At 38.3% G+C, this 16,742-nt stretch overlaps 2 protein-coding genes across 4 annotated transcripts in view; one reads left to right on the top strand and one right to left on the bottom strand.

Moving 5' to 3' along the window:
• Positions 1-11,233, top strand: part of LOC135493912 (leucine-rich repeat-containing protein 24-like) — an 89,692-nt gene extending 78,459 nt beyond the window's left edge. For all 3 annotated transcript variants that reach the window (XM_064781563.1, XM_064781562.1, XM_064781564.1), the window contains exon 2: positions 3,251-11,233. In XM_064781563.1, coding sequence (XP_064637633.1) covers positions 7,793-9,796 — 2,004 coding nt within the window. In that variant the 5' untranslated portion in view covers positions 3,251-7,792 and the 3' untranslated portion in view covers positions 9,797-11,233. The remainder of the gene's footprint in view (positions 1-3,250) is intronic.
• LOC135493918 (protein YIPF5-like) overlaps positions 1-16,742 on the bottom strand; it is a 145,184-nt gene that overhangs the window by 115,010 nt on the left and 13,432 nt on the right. The gene's annotated exons all lie outside the window — the stretch shown is intronic.

The following is a 16,742-nucleotide window of genomic DNA, read 5'->3' on the forward strand; positions in this document are numbered from 1 at the left end:
AAATCAGTTACTGATAGACCTCTCCTATCTAGAAACAAATCAGTTACTGATAGACCTCTCCTATCTAGAAACAAATCAGTTACTGATAGACCTCTCCTATCTAGAAACAAATCAGTTACTGATAGACCTCTCCTATCTAGAAACAAATCAGTTACTGATAGACCTCTCCTATCTAGAAACAAATCAGTTACTGATAGACCTCTCCTATCTAGAAACAAATCAGTTACTGATAGACCTCTCCTATCTAGAAACAAATCAGTTACTGATAGACCTCTCAAGAAACTCAAAATCATGACTCCGAGACCGAAATTCAAACACAGCTATAATCATACTGTTGAAGAAATGTGCCAAATTTACAAATCATTGCACCGCCTTGGGAAATGAAATGCTCAAGATCAACAGCGCCTTCAGTGATTTGCCACCTCTAAACCCTTGGGTCAACAGATATACTCCGCTGGAAGTCTCATCAAATATTTGTCTGTTTCTTGAGAGGCGAATTTATCAATAGTATCCGGTTGAGGAGGCCTCCGGTGTCTTTGGATTCTGTATTTCATGTCTTGTAATTAGTTTTTATAAATGGACATTTTGTAATCGCGACTCAAATAACTACCCCAGCGGAAAATCAGTGGATCTTCACTGTACTTTTTGTATTAATCACTGATGTTTTGGGGAATTTATGGACTCTGAAAAGGGGTGCCCTGGTGATATTTTTACCAAAATTCGCACTCAATGGGGGGGGGGGGCATGAGCCATCCCCTGTATCGGTGCCTAAGTCTGTAACCTGAAATCCATGTTGGCCTTCATAAGAAAAAGAAATCTAAACTTAATGTCACAGTTGAATCAATGCAGTGCTGTTCCTGAGAACTCCTTTTAGTGATGATGACAACACTAGAAACCTCATCAGCTGGCTGATCACTGCACTACAACACAAAGCAGCCTCAACTGATAAGGAAAAATTTAATAACTCTCAACTCTGAAAACTGCATGAGTTCTCAAATTAAGAAATAATTTTGTTTCTGAAGCGTCTGAAGTGTTTACTTTGCACCAAATTACACCAGATATTACATTGCATTGAGAAAGTTTGGGTTTTGCGATCAAACTGCATAGCTCGTGCATTAGGAGTTTGAAGAATATGACGAAGAATGTGGAAGCATCTTATCTAGCACTCGGTACCAATTTCTGAGAAAAGGGATCCTTGATAAGTCGCTGTTCTCAACCTTCCTACTACAGTGGAACCCCGGTCAGCGACCACCCCACTATGACATCAGGAAAGTTCAAACAAATTTCTCAGTCCAAATATTTTTTTCACTTGTTTTTTTTCTGCTCAGAATGAAGAAACAACATCAGTTCCAAAACTTTTTTGACTTTGAAAATTTTTCAAAATTTTGAACTAATGACAGGATTAGGGTTAGAAAAATTTTCTCAGTCCAAATATTTTTTTCACTTTTTTTTCTGCTCAAAATGAAGAAACATCATCAGCCCCCAAAAAAATTTTGGCTTTGAAAATTTTTTAGAATTTTAAAGTTTTTTTGCTTACTCATATACATCCCAATATGTTAAAAAAACTTCTGATCTGCACTTATTCCCACCTTAATCGTTACAGAGATAATCCATCAAACTATTGGCAAACTTTACCATCAAACGATTGAGAACATTTTAACCAACTGAAGAGCGGATTATGGAAATCCTTATTTTCAGATCAATATATTCTAGGTAATGCCACTTAAAGCTCTCAAACGATATATTGAGTGTTGTGCAATTTGTTTAAAAAGTTTTTTTAAAAATTTTAAGTTTTTTTTAAAGTCCATAGCAAATGAATTTGTCACAATTTTGTCTGCAATTTGATCACAGACCACAAAACGAAAATCAAGTGAAAAGTTCCCTGTGACACCATTGGCTTCAAAACGGCAAAAATATTCCCAAAATGGTGGTCTGGAGGCCGAAAAACGAAAATCCATCTGAGCATATAGCCCTAAGGTACCATCACACCAAGTTTCATTCCTATGGCCAAGCGAAAGGGTCTCCATTTATGAACCTGAATAGATAACGGACACAGCGGTATTGCATGAGCTCCCCAAAAGGCAAGCAAAAAAAATCGATATCTCCGTCTGATCACGATACATACATTAATCGTCTCATCTCCACACAGCATGGGCACAACCCAGATCAAGTGCTTACTTACCTGAAAGTAGAATAACAGAGGAAATCAATGAGATATAATCGTACAGATATTATTGGCTAGAGTGGCCAAGGTTGTTCCGTGGCGTAAGATGTTTTCTTGTGGAGGTCATGGCATAGTGGTATTATGAAGATCTTCTGGCTCATAATCAGGTCATGGGCTCGATTCTCAGAAGGATCACCACTGTTTGTTTTGTGTCCTTAAGCAAGGCACTCAACCCTACTTGCCTCTCACCACCCAGGAGTAAGTGGGCATATAGCTGGAAGAGATGGTGAAATATGATGCTCTTCCTGAGCTCAGACATGTGATACTCACCTGGGTGTTGAGCTGGAACCGGTCTTATATCAGTGAAACAAGAGTATGTAAACAGAAGACTGGGGAAAATTAACAGAGATATACGATGAATGACAGCAAAAATAGTGGTCATTACCCTTCGCAGGATCAATGACATATTGATCTTAAGGCAGTACAGTGCGAACAGACAGATCGATGTTGAAAATGACATGGATTTTGATATTGATATTGATCTAACACATCGCTAACTGTATCTTATATCAGTCCAACTAACTGAACTAAATGAAGGAGCCTCATAGCCTAGTGGTTAACACTGCTGGCTACCACGCAATAGGGCCCGGTTTCGATCTCGGGGAGAACCAAGGATTTCTGGATGAACCGGCATGGCTTTCAAGGAACAGAAATTCCTGGCTTTTCATGGTCCTGCGAATGAGACCTTGTATCTGGTGTCTATGCCAGGGCAGGTTAAAGACCCCACCAAGTGAGAAACATGAGTAGCTTGGGTGGACGCTACCTCTGGGTGAAGTCAAGGTCACTGGGCCAATGAACCCAATTGGCACCTAGCCATAGTGGCACGGAAAAAAATGCTCACCCCGCTATCAGCGCTACCAGTCCCCTCCGTATCATGGCCCCTGTCTTCAGTTGTGTGGCCAGCTGTCTACGGGTCCCTCGCAGGTGACACGTGGCACCGTCTCCTCTCTCTGCCCCCCTCTCCAACATCCTGTCTACAGACCATGATATTGGCTACTAATATTTCGTTCATTCTTATCATTACAGGAGCACCCCTAGTGGAGATGGCCTGAACTACACACCACAACATCGGGGAAAAAGATACGTCGCCATGGATATGTGCCAGTCAACCCAACGACCCAACGAGGCAATAATCTTGTCTAATCATCAACAGACACAGCTGGCTTAATAGCTCAGCAATTTCCAAGGGACTCAGTTGATGAACAGCCAAGAAAGCTTAGGAGAGCGGAATTTTTGGGAATACACTATAGTTCAGTCAACATTTGAAATACACTATAGTCCAGTCAATGTTTGAAATACACTATGGTTCAGGAAATGAACTATATTGATGCCGATGTTTGGAATATACTCAACTGCAGCTAGTGTTATGAATAAACTATAGTGCAGCCAAGGTTATGAATTTGATAATATAGTGCAGTACATCTTTGGAGTACACTATAGTGCAGCCACCTTTTGGAATACACTATAGTGCAGCCGAATTTTGCATTTCACTAAAGTGCAGCATATGTTAGGAATACACTATAGTGCAGCTGAATTCTGTAATTCACTTAAGTGCAGCCTGTGTTTGGAATACACTATAGTCGAGAACTATATTGCAGCCGATATTCATTACACAATATTTGGAAGCCAAAACTAGGAATGCAGCAAGTTAACCGGAGTTTGGGATAAACAGAGTGTTTTAAGCCAGTTTTGGAAATATACAATCGGATAAGATAACATGTTTAAACTGATATTTGGATAACAGAGCATTTTGAGAAAAAATTGGGAGCAAGTTAAAAACAGACAATAGGATTAGGCTGAAGCTTTCAAATTATGCAAGGATACAGGGGCGAAGTTCGTTCATGGAATACTGCCGTTTTTGGACTGGTTTAGGAATATGCTACGTTATTTGAGCTGCACCTTTAATAGCATAGGAACCGATGCAATAACATCGCACCTTACAAGAATACAGCCGATAGAAGAATAAACTACAAGATCAATATTTATTAAATTGAAAAATATCAACTGCTGATATTTGGATAAAGTTACTGGATTATAGTGCAAATATTTCATAATTTTGCAAAAACATTATCTAATTTAAGCTCAAAAGACTTTGAAATCTATAACAATGCTTTGAGTAGGCTGAAATTTTTAGGCCACTAAACTATCGGAAAACGCGTCACAACAAAAACTTATTGTCAAGATTTGCAGTCACATTCACTTGTTGTTCATACAGGAGTGTTATCCTTTCAAACTTTCACGACTTAACACTGAACTGAGCATAACACCAAAAGGATCTCAACACTGAGATTGTAGTACACTGAAATTCTGTATACACCAACAAGTAAACCTAAAATTTCACTCGGATGAAATTTCATAGCTAAAGTATGAGAATCTTGTCAATTTGGATGACATAATCATTAGGCATAACAGTCAGAAATTAGCATTCTTGAAACTAGATCAAAGAAAACTTTCAAAAAATGTGGATTATAATGTCACAACTGACAGATATTGGATGACCTGCAATAAAAGATGCCAAGTTGATATCTGAGGAATGACTGTGTCATTTTACTGTGTCAATTTAAGGTGAAGTTGTGTCAATTTCAAGTGGTGAGGAATATTGATTCTGATAATGAGGATACGAGGATAGGCAGAGTTCTGAGATCACGATATCTTAACTGGAGTGGATATGTTTCAGATTGACTTGGGCTACTGGGAGCAGGATTAAGATAAGGATAGAGAAGGCTCTGTTTGAAGAGACAATCTCTGATCTCGAAGATCAAGCCAGGATTCTTCGCATTAAAAGTAGTTTATCCGATATCTATAAGATCGAATCATGATGCTATGATTACGTTTTAAAGAGCTGCGATTAAGTTGACGGCGATTCTTATCAGTGTTGATGGTATTGCTTGTGTGCTCTTTATGTGCTGAGTTCGCGACGAGCGTTGCATTCTGTGAAATTCGTAAAGTCAGCGCTGAGCTCGATGGTACTGCCATCGATATGGAGAACTTGATTCAGAGATCACTAATGTGCTCTTTACTGACTCGTATCGCATCCTGTGAAATTTGATTCAGATAAGTGTCGGTATAGTGTTAAGTGGAACTGCTGTTGTTCTGCTAGAGCTGATTCAAATATCGTCACCAGCCTGGATTATAACCCACAACTAACGAGTGATGGATAAGTGTTGAATTAGTGTTGAATAAGCGTTGAATAAGTGTTGAATTAGTGTTGGATCAGTGTCAGCAAACTATTGCATACTTCTGTTGCAATACTTTCGCGAATTCAAGGAGATTATGTACAGCAATGATAAAATATTTTGGTCACTTTCAAGGAAATATCTCAATAATTGACTCTAAAATACTCGGAAAAATTACTGAACCGCAAAGCCATATTGGTGGATATTCTGGCATCAGGCGATCTCATGGTCAATATTCAAAAAAGTGGGAAAAGCTGCTTGAAATTACAAATAGTTTTCAGTAACTAGGGGCAGCTGCGTGAACACATCATAAGTCATAAGGGTGTAATGAGATGAGCAATTAAAAGCTGTCTAAATGATTATGATGGTATTTAACAGGATCATGGATATTCATGTCAGCTGTATTTGGATCCAAATTATGGTTGTTATTAGACAAATGTTAGAGGGTATTTGAGGTGATGGTGTCAGGCATGTCAGATGTGAAATTGTATCATTTTGACGCACGCAACTGCAAAGGATAGCATATTTGACAAAAAAAGCTGCAACAGATAGCCTTTTTGACACGTGAAACTGCAAAGGATAGCCTTTTCGACACGTGTAACTGCAAAGGATAGCCTTTTTGACACGTGTAACTGCAAAGGATAGCCTTTTCGACACGTGAAACTGCAAAGGATAGCCTTTTCGACATGTGAAACTGCAAAGGATAGCCGTTTTGACATGTGAAACTGCAAAGGATAGCCTTTTTGACACGTGAAACTGCAAAGGATAGCCTTTTCGATACCTGGATCTGCAAAGGATAGCATTTTTGAAGACTTAGTAAAAAGCATGCAACATTCATTTGAAATGGACTGTTTCATAGAACTGCTGTGATCCGTACATTGCATTAGAGATCTTGGTCACTACCAAGAGAAAGGAAATCTTTTTAAATGGTGTAAAAAATCTTTTTAGAAATGAGCCAAGAATCAGCGACAATTCTGCTTCCCAGTCATAGTCTCGCATTAGGAAGGAATCCCACTTGTATCAAAGCAGGAAGAGTATATAAAGGACTATGAAGACAAATTTTCAAGGTCTTTGAAAGTCAGGGACATTTTCACTGTCATTCTAAAGATTTCTAACGATTTTATGAGACAGTGAGTGAACAATGAGTCTCTTATGGACTCTATAAAGCAGATCTGAAAATGTCAATTCTGCTTTAACCGGATTATACTTGATATTGAATGTTAAAAGGTTGGACAACAAAAGAAATATGTGAAAACCAACAGGAGACAATACAAAAAAATACAAACTATAACTTACAAATTTAGAATCGATATCCAGTTGACTGTAGTTTACAACTGATATCTATCGAAGTGAGTCTATAGATTGTAACACACTTCCAACAACAAGTATCACAGGCGTTAGGAAATTTACTTATAAAAGTAATTCATCGAATTTTTACATTCTCGCAAAGTGTTTACAACTCAACTTTACAGTGCAAAAGTTTACAGTCGTGGGCAAACACAGTGTATTCCTACATGCTCTTGTGATGAAACCAGGCAAACAAACTCTCAAGTGCATTTTGACAACAATTTGAGTTTAAAGCTGAGCAAAGTTTACGGTGCAATCAAGAAAACTATAAGTTTCCAGTACAATTTAGGAAACCCTGAGTCTGAAGTGAATTTTACACCAGATGTTTACAGTGAAATTGGGCAAACAAGTCACTTTTATAGTAAATTGTCTCTCAAAGAGGTTTACAATGCATTCTTAGGAGAGGGATTTACAGAGATTTTGGCAAATCTGTAGGATTTACAGCGCACGGAGCAGACATTTAGTTTTTCTTGCACATTCTGGTACCCAATTGAAATTTACACCAAACTCCAACAAAAAACAATTTACAGTAAATCAGGACAAGGTTTATAGTGCATAAGCATCCTAGTCAAAGTTTACATTAAATCCTGGCAAAGTTTACAGTAAATCAGTGCAATTCCAAGAGGAGAAGTTTACAGTGCATTCAAGGAACTGAACTTTACAGTGAATCCAATGAACCGAACTTTACAGTGCATTCAAAGAACTGAATTTTACAGTGCATCCAATGAATCGAACTTTACCGTGCATTCCATGAAGTGAACTTTACCGTGCATTCCATGAAGTGAACTTTACAGTGCATTACACCACGAAATGAACTTTCCGGTGTATTCCAGGATCTAAACTGGCCATCAAATTCTGCACATTTTTAGTGACTTGAGCAAGTAAGGTGCAAAACTTTTGAAATGACCGGTAAAATATGCTGAATGTCTTGTTCTAATGTGAACCCGAATCATTCGTAGCGTGGTCGAACATGGTGTGAATTTTTTTATAGTCTTTCCGCAAATTTGGCAAACATTACTAACAGCAGGCAGGATCTAGCGACAAGATGGAATACCACCTTGTGATATTTAATATTTTTATATTGCTTCCTCTTTTCCTACCTGGAGTTATTTTGGCGTGCACGACGTTAATGTCCGGTGGGATTTATACGGCAGACTGCACCGGGCGAGGTATGATGGAAATACCACTCGGTTTACCGCACGATATCAAAGCACTCGATTTCAAAAACAACTCACTTACGAAACTATTCGACAATATGTTTTTAGATTTCAAAGATCTGCATCATTTGTATTTAAGTTTTAACGAGATCAGCCGGATTGAGCACGAAGCGTTCTTTGGCATTAGGAATCTGATTAGTTTAGATTTGGAGGGAAATAAGCTAAATGTGGTCCCCTACGATGTCTTCCATGATTTCACATCCCTCGTACACCTCAATCTCAACAGAAATCCTCTAAAGCTCATTCAAGACTATGCATTCCCCGGCCTTCCAGCATTAGAGGTTCTCACCTTAGAACATTGCCAAATAGACACGATAAAAAAACGCGCTTTCCTCGGTCTAAACCAGTTAAAGGAGTTAAGCTTAGCATATAATGAGTTAACAACACTAAGTTCGGAGGTCCATTCGACATTGAATTCACATTCCTTGGAGGTTCTAAAGCTATGGGGAAATCCTTGGCACTGTGACTGCAATATTCGCTGGATTAAAATCTGGTTAAAGATGGCACAGGATGATATAACGTGGTGGGTCGGTGACCGGGTGCCGACGTGCGTTTCGCCACATCAGATGGAGCGACGTGAGTGGCCGAATTTACAAATTGATCACTTTGCATGCACGCCCATAATCGGGACGAGCACAGCGATAGTGAATAGTTTTAGTGGGACGAACGTTAGTTTAACATGTGAGATTTACGCGAAGCCAAAAGGAACAGCAAAGTGGTACAAAGGAACAAAATTACTAGAGGAACAAAAATTATACCACATTGTAAACATGTATGGCAATGATTATAATTTTACTACTACTTTGAAATTATATAACGTAAATATCAACGATTCTGGACAATACTACTGCATGGGGACGAACTACGCTGGCCAATCAGAGGCAAGTATCGAGGTACTCGTAATGAAACGCACCAGAAAACCTCAGTTAGATTTCATATATTTTGATATCGGTACGATCGTGGGCGTAATCTTAGCTGCTGTTATTATCATTGCCTTAATTGTGATCGCGTGTTATGTGTGCGTTCAACGGCGCAATAAGAAAAAGAAAAAGAAACTCAAAAAGGCTGAGAAACTGAAAACTGCAAGTATTGAACGAGATATAGTTTATACAAGTAATACAAAAACGGATTTATTCGAGGAGGACGATGGACCGACTTGTACTGTCAAAATAAATAATTCCACCTATTACTCGGACCCTTACCGGTTCCCCGAGGAGGGAGATGAAGAAAAAACACATATATTTAGTAATCAGCAACATCGCCAGTGGCAAGGTAGTTTAGGTGTACATAATCCAACTGCTTCTCCATGCTCGCCATCCGGGTCAGATAATATCCGGTCTAATCCATCCGGTTCGGACACAATCCGGTCAAATCGGTCAGGGACGGACACCATTCGGTCTAACCGGTCAGGAACTAATACAGTACACTCAGACCGGTCAGGAACTAATACAATACACTCAGACCGGTCAGCACCAGAGATGGTGCGTTCAAACCGGTCAGCACCAGAGACCATGCGTTCAAACCGGTCACAAGCTGATACAGTCCGTTCAAATCGGTCTAACCACCGACCAATCCCGCCAAAAATTCCTGAAACGGATACTGGTTACCATGACAACAGGTCCCCCACATCTAATACAGTTCCTCGCTCAACTTTTAAACCAGAAAGACCGTTTTCTTCGACTGGTTACACGGAAAGCGGTTATCTGACTTCTTCGACGGTTCCAGCGTTATCGCCAGCTGAATCCTACCAAAGCTCCACCTATACACCCACAACGGATACACAAAACTTGAATTTAGATGATGATCCATATTATTATGGGACGATTGTATAAGATTTTTGTATTGATGTATATGAGACGAGCTGCAGTATCAGTCATAATAGTATTGTAACACCCTTATTATCATCGTCCTTGTTTGCCTTTAAACACGACAATTCCTCTTCCTCGTTATTGCCCTCTGATGGATTCTTTCTATATTTGTTTTCTTAGTATATCTGACACGGTGGTTCGTAATTGTGAATCTTCCACTGAAAATCACCCTTATTTCAATCTGGCAAAATAAGGGGTTGACATTTTTACACATTTTACATTCTTTATCTGAGCCTCATGCCATAGGGCTTCAGAATCACTACCAACATATAATCTCCAAAAGCAGGTCCAGTGAGTATCAATAGAAAGTGAATCAAGATTTTTTACAAGCCCATTAGCCGACTTGTTCTGGATCTACAGTCTAGAAAGTGAAACTTTTCATCGAGACACACTGTATAATTTCCAGAGAGGAGACCGTGTCGCCCTCTTTTTGTCTCTAAAAGCACTAATGTAAATAATTGTAATACGTTTGCTGTAAATAATTGGATGCAAAATGTTTGTATATTTTACTTTGTGATCAGAAGCTCAACGCATGGCTAAAATACTGTTGTTGCTTGCATGTACAGTTCTTCTTATAATGCCTCATCTCTCCGCAACAGACTACACGTGACAAAGTGGACTGTTCATTCTTTAGTTCACGTGAGTGTTACACGTGACGAAAATGACTCTTCATTCTTCATATCACATGATTCCTAACACGTGACAAAGATGAACATTGATTCTTCTGTTTAATTGAGTCCTTTCACGTGATAAAAATTACTGTTTATACTTTATCAAGCAAGTGTTACGCGTGACAAAGACAGCTGTTCATTCTTCAGGTCACGTGAGTTCTTCCACGCGACAAAAAACAACTGTTTTTCAGTTCACCTGAGTCATGACACATGATATGATAAATGTGGCTTCTGAGAAATCCCAGCCTGGCATAGTGCTGCATACTCCTATCCTTTTGCTAATAAAGCAACTTGATCACCAATCTGTACCAAAAAACCTCTATTTTGAATATTTCTTCATTAGGCGACCGAAAGATGATAATCTTTATCCTACATGTCCTAGTATCTTCCATAATCCATGGATCTTATCGCTGAAGTAACTTCTTAAAAAAGTAAGAAACCTTTCTCTAACGATCACTATACTATGTATGTATATTTCAACCATTTTGAGAATACTTATTCGTTCTCAAACGGGTCAGGAGTCATCCAGACTACTAGAAGGCAACACTTACTCCAACGATAGACTTCAGTACCAGGTTAGTACCATTTAGAAAATTGAGAGGATTTCTGATTGACTCAGTTTTTCCTGTAGAAATATACCTAGGGTTTCAGTCTGTGTCCTGGTAGGTCAGTGTAACTTTGTTTACAAAGTAATCCAATTGATATCGGCCTAATTAGGTGTATTTTCAAAACTGTCAAGACAGGCCTCCTGTTGCACTGACCTCAAAGGTACAGATGAATTCTTTGTGTAATTTATTCACCGAGATGGTTATTATAATATCGACCTTTTCATGCCCTTTGAGCTGTAATGACCGAAAGGAGGTAGGGTCACTCGAGCCATCACAAGATGGATGTATTACTCTTTATACCAACCAACCCTGATCTCAGTATTTGGGGTTATGAATTATCTCTATGGTCATTTCAAGTATATAGACAATTGATTCCACCGAGGGTTCTTGCACACCAAGTCTGTCTAAGCCTGCCTATAATAATGACAGCTGAACTTCCATCTTTACAACATATACAATTCTGAAAACGTTTGCTGTAGTAGCTGGTTTATAGTGCGTTATTGAGATAATACCGGATTTGTGTATCATTACAACACCAACTTGGACTTTAATTATGAGCCTCAGACACTGATTTCGACTTTAATTTTGAGGCTGCATTAACGTCACCCAGTGAAATCTTTATTTTGAATTGATGCATTGTGTATTTAAATTATGAATTTTTGGGGGAGAAATTTTGAAATTTCAAATTGGTCCTGTTCATAAGACCGATATAATTCTTATTATCCCCGTGGTGCACCAACAAAAAGCTGGTCAAACGCAAGTGTTCACTGACTATCATGAGTGTCTTCTGGATGCTTAAAATTCCCTGAATCTCCAAATGACTAATTTGCCAATGAATTTGAACACATTACTACATAACTCTAAGTGTATATTGTTTGCAAATTCTATTTTGTATATTTATTGATGTTTGCTGGTAAATTTTTCGCCAAATTCCGTCACAGGTTGATATTGGGAAGCAGATTTTAAGACCGTCTTTCTTGGAACAAGTTGCAAACCTTTAATATCGCAAGTGTATGATTTCTGACATAAATTATATATATATGGCCTCATCCCAAACAGGCCTAAGTGTTTTAGATAATCAAGGCCCTTTTGGGATAAGGCCATTGACATTTTGTTCTCAAAAATGATTTTATTTGTGGCAAATTCTTGCCTAGCACACATATATTGCTGAATGGACTCCGGCATTTTGATTGCATTTTATAAGTTTGTTGCATTGATTTCAACTGTTATATTATTCGCAAATAAGCTATTGAAATGATACAATATGATACGAGTTCTCAAAATAACCACATATATTGCTGTATAAGTCACATTTGATGGTGTTTTCTAAGTTTGCTGCATGGAGTAAAACTATTATATTCTTAGAAAGAAAAGGTGTGCTGTGGAGTTTTGTATACAATATAATATCATAACAGTTCACGAAATAATAATCGCTGTATAAAGTCACACTCAATGGTATAATATTTTATCTATTTGCCCAGATCAATGGTACACACTTTTTTGACTGCCCGGCACATATATCGTCTCGTTCACACAGTAAAAGTTTCCTGTTACGAATAATGTAATTTAGGTTTCAGGGTAAAGAATGGTAAAAGGCCTTCCAACACATTGTCTTTTCACGCTGTGTCTCATGCACAAGTCACTTGTTCGTGTGTGCAGCATAGTGTCAAGTAACAATAGTCATGATGCTGAGCGTAAAGTGCTTCTGTGGAGAAAGGCCTTAATAAGCGAGTTATTTCATGATGCTTTCGTTGCAGCTCACTCTGGCAGTAGGAGGCTGTTGCAAGGGAGAAAAGAGAAAAAGGGGCGAAATCTTTGAAAAACTTTTGAAAGTTTTTGTTTGAGAATTACTTTGGATGAAAATTTAATACGTGAAGAAAACAAATTTTTTGAGAAAATTTCATTTTGGAGAAATTTTGGGGGGTTTTCTTTTTTGAGAAAAATTATTTCTTTTAAGAAAAAAGATATTTTGGAGAAAATTATTTTTGAGAAATTTTTTTTGAGAAATTTTTTTCTCTCAAGTAATTTTGAAAAATAAACTTTTGCTGTGTGAACTCGCCAACAATTTCATTTTAATGGTATGCATATTTTATTAATAAGTTCGCCAAGAGAAAGGGGCATTCACATTCTCGATGCGCAATCGACAGGATCTGTTTTATTTACATATTTTCTCTGTGACTTCCAATGCTTTCACTGGTTGAGGTTATGCAAGTAATGATCTTTTGTTTACTTTATATTATTCATTTGTGGAATAAATTCGTAATTGGAATACAATAAATCGTAAATAGTTTGTCATGAGTGAAACGCGAACAAGTTTGATACTTTAATGCAGCAAATCCATGCAACCATTGCCGGCCAGCCATAAGCCCCTGGAAAACGAGTTATTTGAATTGCTGCTACCTGCGATTTAAACTGCTATTAAGTGTAACATGTGTGACAAGAAGATAAATGGTAAAACCTTCATATTCATAACTTCCCAGCACCAAATCGCAAAAGATGGTAAATATAATTGTTCTCGCAATTCTCCTTGCTTGACCCACTCGAAAATCATGTTACGCTGTCAGAAAAACATTTTTACAATGCGATCCTTGCAGGATGTATTAGAACATTTAGCTGGAGATTTTGTATTACAGAGCTCGTGAGTGACATATATGCTGTAAAGGACCTTCCAGTCGATCACAAATGAAATATGTGTTTGTTTATTGTTGATAATCTGTTTTGAGAATGAGATGATGTGATTAAATGGATGGAACGACCAAATATGGTGTCTGCCTTGTTTTTCAAAGACTGGCAAAGGCTCTGGGAGAAACGGTGTCTGTATCTGGAGATGGTTCACAACAAAATGACAATGCATCGAATTTTTTGATGCAAAAACGTCGAACATTTAATAGTGGTATTTTTGCTTCAAACGAGGCTCACTTAAGAGAAAAAAGCACCAAACTGTTGTTGTCGTATTTTTTTATAAGAAGTTTCCTTTGTCAACCCATTTACATTTATTTATCACGAGAATCTATTCTGTTGTCTAGAAGGCAATGATCGTGTTGTTGTATCGTTAATCAAACAGCACCTTGCCTTAATAATTTAAAAACACCTCTGGCTGTATTTAGTCCAATATTATCACTGTGAAATATCTGGCGTGACATTTGCTTGAAGGCAAATTCAATTCTTTTCAGTTGGCGATAGACTATGCTATGACATTTGCAGCTAAGGTTTGCAATTATTGAGTCAGTGAATATGAGTTGAAATTCTCAAATAAAACATTTGCATATATGTGACCCGCTCTACCAAAACTAGGCGCTTGTCGCATCTGAACTTGACAGGTTGATATGGACTTGTTGTTCATTTCCCTATTGTAGACCTTTTGTGAAATGTGACCAAATCAGTTTGTAATAGATTTCACAAAAGGTCTACAATAGGGAAATGAACAACAAGTCCGTATCAACCTGTCGAGTTCAGATGCTTAGCGCCTAGTTTTGGTAGAGCGAGTCACATATTCACCTTTTACAGTGATTTGATTTGACCAATCAGCCAGACAAATGCGTGCTATTTGTGGTGAATCTCTAGGTCAACGATATTTCAGTGCAAGGCTTGTGTTAAGAGCTTTTCCTGTAAAGTCATCACATTGTACAATTATACATGTAAAACAAAAAAACGAATCTTCCAAAACTAAGAGGGATATCTCTTCAGTACAAGTTTCAAATAAGTACACTATGCGACATGTATCCAATATTTAGACTAAGGTATCAGGCTGAGGTATTCAGATATCAGACTCCGTAAAGTGCGATTTTGATGACACGACTTGCGACGTAGCCTAACAACACGACAATTGTGTTCGGCCATCTCACCAAACACTCTGACACAAACTGAACACTGAAATATGACTTTCACTGCCTTTTGAAAACTTCCATATTTTGTACCCAACACAGTGGTTATGGTGATGACACTGAAACCGCCGCATGACTAAACACATCTAAACGAGGTGTAATGTATTATACACTGGAGGCATTAGTACATTGCAATCAAGATGTCCATAAATTCGCCATCAATTTGTCCTGTAGTGATTGCCAAGTCGCATGCAGGTCACACCCCATTCATTTCTGGAGCACTACACTAGTTTTCTACCAGTTTACTCATTAACGAAGATGACATGACAATGTAGTCATGTGACAGCAACTCAGCCAATGAAGTGCGGGGAAGAATCCTTCTGACCACAGTCAACTAACTATAGTTTCAAGTAATCACGCTACTTTAGGCCAATGTCACCCCATCTAAGGGTATCTTATCAGTATATCAGCCACTGGTTAGAGCTAACGAGTTTCCATTGTACCACAAGATACAGGATGTCCAGTCATAGGTCATATTCTAAACTGACATGTCTCTTACTTCTAGTGACAGGTGATGTAATTTTTCACATTTTTGTGTAATTATATTATTTTGAGAAAAAGATTGCAGCGAGTTTGGTGCTTAAGGTTCATTTAGACTAATCCCAATGGTTTGAAACATGTATTGGTTCCATGTTGGTCTTTTTTGTTTCCCACTTGTAAATATGATTTGCAATTTTTCGCCACAAATTTTTGAGGTGCCAATACCTTTATTATTGTTACGCATGTAAACAGCGCTGTTTATTATACAGTGTGTCAATAAGGCAACACCAATTTAATTAGTTGGATAATGGGGGCTACAAGAGGGGCCTTGATCTCCATCCAACCTTCCCACAGAGTGGCCAGCCTCGAACGCCTGGAATCAGTGTGTACTTCAGTTTGTACTGTTTGGGTTCAGGGGACGATCAATCTCGTCCCCAACTAGACTCTCTAACCTTTGATTGCATCATCTATGCACTCATTTTACCCTAGGGCTGAGGAGATTGCGGTAAGATCTCAGCAGAACCACTTTACTGACCAAACGAAAGACTGACACTTGGCGATATCCTGGTGACTTCTGAACCAGGGATCAGCCACATGGGGGAGGGGGGGGCTATGAGAAAAAAAGTCACTTTTTGGGGGGAGTTAAAAGAGTCATCTAGCCTTCAATCTCCATTCCCCAATATAACCTAGAATGTTTGTCTTTCTTTCCTCGAAATTTTGGGAAAAGTGACTCATCCCCCCCGATATCCAACTAACTGAATTGGTGTGGCCTCAAACAAGACAATTAAAGACTGGAGTAACAGAAGTTTCTAGATCAGAAGTATTTGCTTCAAAAACAGACAACACAGGTTATCAATTATGTAAAATAGGATATATGACATGAGATGTAACGTGTTTTAGAAGTGTGACTCGATACAGCTAAATTTTTCAAATGATTGATGTGAATGAACAATAAATCTATTTAGAACGAAAAATGTTTGTTTGTTGATTCTTGATGGTTTATATTTCTGTTCTGAAAGTCAATTAGAGGGGTATGCTGTGCGAACTGGTAATTCAGGAAAAAAGTAGGGAGTCATGCAACCATCCCTTTGCTACACCCATATATTTGTAACGCGGTACACCATCAATGAAGTATTTCAGCATAATTTTTCTGATACCATTGCTGAAGGAAGGAAACTCCACCATGGACTCGGTGAGAAAATATGCCATGTCTCGCAGCTCCCTAAACGAGGTAAACCAATACTGATGAAGCGTTCTGCTTGAAGAA

Source organism: Lineus longissimus, chromosome 9, assembly GCF_910592395.1.
Source record: "Lineus longissimus chromosome 9, tnLinLong1.2, whole genome shotgun sequence".
Classification (NCBI taxonomy): domain Eukaryota; kingdom Metazoa; phylum Nemertea; class Pilidiophora; order Heteronemertea; family Lineidae; genus Lineus; species Lineus longissimus.